Source organism: Sus scrofa, unplaced genomic scaffold (assembly GCF_000003025.6).
Source record: "Sus scrofa isolate TJ Tabasco breed Duroc unplaced genomic scaffold, Sscrofa11.1 Contig1848, whole genome shotgun sequence".
In the NCBI taxonomy this organism is placed as follows: domain Eukaryota; kingdom Metazoa; phylum Chordata; class Mammalia; order Artiodactyla; family Suidae; genus Sus; species Sus scrofa.
The window spans coordinates 54,422-61,624 of NW_018084961.1; the positions used below are offsets into that span (position 1 = coordinate 54,422).

The following is a 7,203-nucleotide window of genomic DNA, read 5'->3' on the forward strand; positions in this document are numbered from 1 at the left end:
CCTACGCCAGAGCCACAGCAACGCAGGATCCGAGCTGCGTCTGCGAACTACACCACAGCTCACGGCAATGCCGAAACCTTGACCCACTGAGCAAGGGCAGGGATCGAACCCGCAACCTCATGGTTCCTAGTCGGATTTGTTAACCACTGCGCCACGACGGGAACTCCTATTTTTAAAAAAATCATTTAAATTAAGCATTATTACACTTTGAAACAAAAGAAAATATAGTATAAAACTAAATATTACTCCCATGTCTGAATCATTTGTTTTAACTATTGAACTCTAGATTTTTAGTGTAACATTTGAGGTTCTTCAGAATGTCTTTCCAGACCCATCTCTCTACTCATGTCCATGTATTTTGTGCTTCACCATCCAAGTTCCCTGGAAACACCTAGATGTCATGTTCCTAATCATTGTGCTCACATTCTAATCTCTAAGTAGAAAGAGTTTCTCCCATTTCTCTTCTTCATGATCTCCTCTGTTTAATTTCACCTCCTCTCTAAAACCTTCCTTAGAGTCCCTCACAACTCTTACGTATCACATTGTATCATCATTGTAAACTGTCTTTGAAGCAAGAGTTTGTGTTTCCTTGAATACGGTTGGTACTGCATAGCAATTTTTTTTTGAATTAATAAATTACTTAAGGTGGATAAGAGTAGGAATTTTACAAACATTGTTTTTTATTCTTTGTCAGTCAAATTATTAGACAACATTGTCTTTAAAATGGATTTTTTTTAAAGCAGCAGTTCTGGCATGCATATGAAAGAAGTATGGAAAAATGAAAGAGAAAAATGGTCATCAAAAGGACCTGTGATTCCACCAATATTTGAGAAGGCTGATTCACTGCCTATTGATTTACTACACGTGAATGATGACAGAAGCTTAAGTGAAAGAGATCAGGATGATGGCAGGTAAAATTTACAAGTTCTTTATTTCTAGGCGAAAAAAAGATTAGCATTGACTACTTTTTCTAGGAATAGAACAGCATAATATAATATGCGTGCTCAATTATTTCACTTGAACACTGCTGAATGGCTAAGATGAGGATGAGTGCCTTTGACTGGAAGTAGTTTCAGTGGCCCCATGGAAGCTACACTGGAGTGAATATGAGTAAACAACTCCTTAGAGAATATTGACTGGGAAAAGGGGTAGAGAACCTTGTGATAACTGAAGAGGAATGTGGAGTTCAAGGGAGTTTTCTTTCTTATGTTAAGATGGGTATTTCAGGAGTATTTTTGTCTGTAGGAAATGATCTGGTAGAGGACGTTTACATTTGCAACATGAGAAAGCTTATTGGTTGTATTCCATTGCCTTTAAAATAGTATGGTGAACTAACTGCACAATCCTTCTGTTCATGTAGTTTAATGCTAAGGATTTGTTCACTGGCTGTGAAGTGTAATATACTTAAATAATTGAATATGCAGATGATTACTTAGAAGTTGTACTATCATACATATGTACTGAAATTATATAATCATAAATATGCAAACATCTAGGCCACACTGAATAGGATTTAATAATTCCTTGAGGATTCTAGATATTACAGGGTCTTTGCATCACTGATTTTGTGAGGTACTCTAAAACATCAGACTATGTTAACTTCATAATTGTTTGGATTCTAGGGAATAAGGGAAGATTTTGTTTAGAAACAACAGACAAGTAAACTATATAACAAGTCTATTGCAGATTACCACTTTTGGATGATAAAGTTCTAAATGGCATAAGCCATGCTTCCTGTGCCAAAACTGTCTTTTGACAGATATTGTTTGCTCAATAAAGATATAGTAAATGCATGAATAAACAGCTGAATGGGTGAATTAATGCCTGCTGATGAACTTCTTTTGAGAAAGCAAATCTTCATTGAAAGTAGATCTCTAGGAGTTCCTGTCATGGTGCAGTGTTTAACAAACCCAACCAGGAGCCGTGAGGTTGCAGGTTCAATCCCTGGCCTCACTCAGTGGGTTAAGGATCTGGCATTGCTGTGAGCTGTGATGTAGGTCACAGATACAGCTCAGATCCCATGTTGCTGTGGCTCTGGTGTAGACCAGAGGCTACAGCACCAATTAGACCCCTAGCCTGGCAACCTCCATATGCTGTGGGTGTGGCCCTAGAAAAGACAAAAAATAAAAAAAAAAATAAATTTAAAAAATGATTTCTAATACTGCCTAGGTCTAAAGTCTTTTTATTTTTAAAAACATGAGCAAGATTCAGAAATCATTTGTAATTATAGCTAGACATGGCATAATAATATAGGTTAATTTGCTATCCTATGACTTTAAAACACTTAAAAATAAATATTACTGTCTCAGCCTGCTCTAAAACACAAGTGTTGAAGGTTTCCTGGGTTTGAAATCTGGGTCTGTTACTAAAGAGCTATCCAGGTTTGGGCAAGTTGCTTAGCCTCTCTGTGCCTCATTTTCTCTCTGTGTAAAGTACCTATTGTATTACCTATCTCCCAGAATTGTTGTGAGGATTAAAATGCCTTTTAGACCCATAAAGTGCTTATAACAATGCATGGTAGTTGCTTCGTTAGTCCTTAAAAAATGAATACCATGATTTTTAAAAGGGTTTCTTTCAGAAAGTCTTAAGCGATATTTTCCAAATCGGTTAGCTTTTATTACAACAAAATAATAGCTAGCTTTCATTTAAAATGACAACAGAAACCCCTGATATACACCTTCCTAGCACATAATGCAAGTAATGTTATTAATGTTTTCCTCTTGTCAGCTTGATCTAACATTAATGCTTTTGTTAATATTATTATTGGTCTGTTGGCTTTGCCCTTAAATGTTACTCTTTCTATTTATTGTTCAATCCCTTTTGTAGAATCATTATTGCCAATGCAATGATTTTATATAAAAAATGAGTTTAGGTGTTCTTTGTATTTTAAGTATTTAATATTTGCCTGCAAAGAGTGTTTGTTTTTTTTTTTTGTTTTTTTTTTTTTTTCAGGCCTATAAAGAGAACACCTAATGAAGAGAACAAGGTAATGTAAAAAATTAATTATAAAAAATATTATCCTGTAGTAAAAGGTAGTTTATAAAAGGTATAGTAGAGGGAGTTGCTGTGTGCAGTGTGTTAAGGATCCAGTGTTGCTGTTGCATAGGATGTAGCTGAGGCTCAGATGTGACACCTGGCCCAGAACCTTCCACATGCCATGCATGCAGCCACAAAAAAAAAAAGAAAAAAAAAAAAAAGAAAAAGGAAAAGTAGAGAGGAGTTCATTTGCAGCCCAGCAGGTTAAGGACTCAGCATTTTCACAGCTACAGCTCTGGTTGCTGTGATGGAATGGGTTTGATCCCTGGCCAGGAATTTCCACATACTGTGGGAAGGATTGAAAAAAAAAAAAAAAGAAAATCTTGCTTTGTTGCAGAGAGTTCCTGTTGTGGCTCAGTGCTGTCCCTGTGAGGATGCAGGTTCAATCACTGGCCCCACTCAGTGGGTGAAGGGTCCAACTTTTCCACAAGGTGCAGCATAGGTTGCAGATGTGACTCAGATCCCTCTTGCCCTGGCTGTGGCATAGGCCTGTAGCTGCCACTCTCATTTGACTCCTAGCCCGGGTACATCCATACACTATGGCGTGGCTGGAAAAACAAACAAAAGTTTAGAAACATTATTAATAAGGTTATCCTTTCCATAAAAGTTTTTTTAAAGAAGTATCTATGTTTTTGCTTTCATAAAATATGGATATTTATCATCTCTGTACACCTATTTTTTATAAATATTTGGGAGACATTGTGAAAGATTATTATTTATTTGTAGGTCAAAGAGCAAATTAATTCTGTGGATGACTTTGATGACTTAACTCAGTTACCTGAAACAGCTTCCAAGGATCGTGAGTTGCTTTCCTCTAAATCTATGAATGCTATGTTGCTAATTGAACAACTTGGCACGGAGTGTAAAGGTAGGCCTGTTGTATACATAGAAAGCCTTTTTGTGTATAGTGTAGTAATACATACATAGCTTGTCTAGTACTGTACATGGACTACAGGTATGTTATTGTGCTGTCTGTCTCAGAAAAATGATTTACATAATGAGTTATTATATGCTCTCAGGCAAAGGGCTGTGATAATTCCCACTCACTGCGCTTTTGTGATTCTCCTTTTCTCCTGGGCCTTCACCCAAGGTCCGGTTATCATTTCCCTCCTAGAATACTGAAGTGCATGACTTCCGTCACTTCCCTCCTAGAATATTTGGGTAACCTGGGAACTTTTTTCCTTGCCACTCCATCTCCTGAAACCATAATTACTGTGTATTTGGAAAATGTTGGCCTTATCATGGTACCCCTTGCTTAAAATCCAGTTGCTGCTTCTCTTTGCTGTCTGGTTAAAGCCACAGTCCCTTAACTTTATCTTGTGCCCATTTTATAGCCTTCTTTCCCCATGAATTTTAGAATCAGTTTGTCAGTTTCTTTAAGAATAATCTGATCATCTACTGGAAATTAGTTTTGGATTATGTTGAATTGACAGATTTATTTGGGGGAGAATTGACTTCTTAATAACAATGTTGAATTTTCAACCCTTAAACAATTGTTTTTCTCCATTTATAGAGACCTTTCTTCCTTGATTTTCTCAGGAATATTTTGTCATTTTTAGTGTATGGATTTTTCCATCTTTTATGAGAGTAACTGGATTTCTTTTTTCTCGGTGCAGTTGTAGTATATTTTAAATTTTAATTTCTGAGTGTTTATTCTGATTATAGAATTAGAGTTGGTTTCTGTGACTCAATTCTGAGTCCTCCAACTTTACTGAACTCATGTTATTATTAGTCCTAGTGGATTTTTGTAGATTCTCTCAGATTTTCTAAATAAGCAAAGGTTGTCAGGGTTTTTCATTCTTAAACTACTATCTGACTAAAGAGAGTTCATATTTAAGACTTGCAGCCAGCACATTCTCTGTCCATCTAATCAGCTCTGCCATTGAGCCATGGCACATAACCACAGACAACAGGTGAATTAATGGACACGGCTGCAGTTCAGAACTTTATTTACCAAAGCAAGCAGCCTGGCCCAGAAGGTGGAATTAACTGACTCCTATTACGTAGCCATGTTGCCTGCTGGTTAGCAGACAGTTTTACTTCTTCATTTCCCCTCCAATGCCTTCTGTTTCTTTATTTTGATCCATTGCACTGGCTGGAAACTCTAATATTGTGCTGCATAGGAGTAGAAGAAGCTCTTCCTGTTTGTTCCTTAACTCCTGGGAAGATCATTCAGTTCTTCTTCATTACAATATGATATCAACTGTGGGATACTGATAGCTCTTTATCACATAGAAGTTCCCTTGTATTCCTAGGTTGCTGGAGGTTTTTTATCAGGAAAAGAGGTTGAGTTTTGTCAAGTGGCTCTTTCATCTACTGTTATGGTCCCAGGATGTTTCTTTTTCAGTTGGTTCATGTGGTGATTAACATTAATAGATTTTTAAATGTTAAAACAACCCTGCATTCTTGGGACACACCCCATTTGGTCATGATGAATTATCCTTTTAATGTGTTTTCAGATTTAATTTGTTTTTTTTTTGTTTTGTTTTGTTTTGTTGGTCTTTTTGAGTGCTTCACCCATGGCATATGGAAGTTCCCAGGCTAGGGGTCAAAGCAGAGCTCCAGTACAGGCCTATGCCACAGCCACAGCAATGTGAGATCTGACTGGCTTCCACAACCTATGTCTCAGCTTCCAGCAACGGTGGATCCTTAACCCACTGAGCAAGACCAGGGATCAAACCCACATCCTCAGGGATATTTGTCTCAGTCTTAACCCACTGAACCACAATGAGAATTCCTGTTTATTTTTAATTTAGAATTTTACCTCCATTTTCATGACATAGTTTTCTTTCTTCCAAGACCCTTGTCTGGTCTTGGTTTCAGGATAATACTAATTTTATAGAATGCTTTGGAACATATTTCTCATCTTCATTTTTTGAAGAGAGTTTATGTGGCATTAATATTTTTTTCTTTACTTTTTCTTTCTTTTTTTTTTTTCTTTCATTCTTTTACATATGGAAGTTCCCAGGCTCAGGGCAATGCTGGGTCCTTAACCCACTGAGTGAGGCCAGGGGTCAAACCTGCATCCTCATGGATACTAGTTAAATCTGTTACCACTGAACCACAACAGGAAATCCTGGAATTGTTATTTCTTACTCAAATGTATGTTAGAATTCATCAGTGTAGCTATTTGGACCTGGAATTTTCTTTGTGGAAAGGAGTTTACCTAGAACTTTCATTTGTGTTTTAGATTCAGGGCTCTTTAGCTTATTTTTTTCTTTCTTCCATCCTTCCTCCCTCCTTCTCTCCTTCCTTCCTATCTTTCTATCTCTCTCTCTTTCTTTTTTCTTTTCTTTCTTTTTTTTCCTCTTTCTTTCTTCTTTCTTTCTTTCTTTCTTTCTTTCTTTCTTTCTTTCTTTCTTTCTTTCTTCTTTCTTTCTTTCTTTCTCTTTCCTTCCTTCTTCCTTCTTCCTTCCTTCTTCCTTCTTCCTTCCTTCCTTCCTTCTTTCTCCTTTTAGGGTCCCACCCAGGGCTTATGGAAATTCCCAGGCCAAGGGGCTGATTCAGAGCCACAGATGCCAGCCTTTGCCACAGCCATAGCAACACTGGATCTGAGCCACATCTGCAGCGTCCACGGCAGCTGACAGCAGTTCCAGATCCTTAACCCACTGAACAAGGCCAGGCATAAAACCTGCATCATTATGGATACTATTCAGTTTCTGACCCACTGAGCAACAATGGCAACTCCTATTTGTTCTTTCTTGATTGAGCATTGGTAATTTCTCTTTCAAGCAAGTTACTCATGTCATCCGAGTTTTCAATTTTATTTACATAAGGTTTATAATATTACCCTGCCTTTCCATTGATATTTGTAGAATCTGTAGCAATATCATGTTAGCCATTTTGGAAATTGGTAATTTGTGCATTCCCTCACCTTTTTTTCCTCACCAGCCTGGCTAGGTGTTTCTCACTTTTATTCATCCCCTGAAAACATTTGGTTTCATCGATATTTACACATTGTCTTATTTGTTTTCTTTCTCATTGAGTTTTGTCTTTGATGTTTATTGTTTCCTTTCTTCTGCCTGCTTGGGTTTAGTTTGCTTTTTTTAATTTTGCATGGTGGAGCCCAAGGTCATTGATTTGAGACTTTTCTTCCTTGGTAATATAGACATGCAGTACTATAAATTTTCATGTAAGTAAGCAGCATTTCATAATTGTAGTGTGGAT

At 37.1% G+C, this 7,203-nt stretch overlaps 1 protein-coding gene across 1 annotated transcript; it reads left to right on the forward strand.

The window, feature by feature from the left end:
- Positions 1-281: 281 nt before the first annotated feature.
- On the forward strand, positions 282-4,263 carry LOC110258302 (ankyrin repeat domain-containing protein 26). The gene is made up of 3 exons (XM_021081466.1): positions 282-911; positions 2,953-2,986; positions 3,763-4,263. The coding sequence occupies exons 1-3, from the start codon at positions 754-756 to the stop codon at positions 3,961-3,963; spliced, it is 393 nt and encodes a 130-aa protein (XP_020937125.1). The 5' UTR covers positions 282-753; the 3' UTR covers positions 3,964-4,263.
- Positions 4,264-7,203: the final 2,940 nt, after the last annotated feature.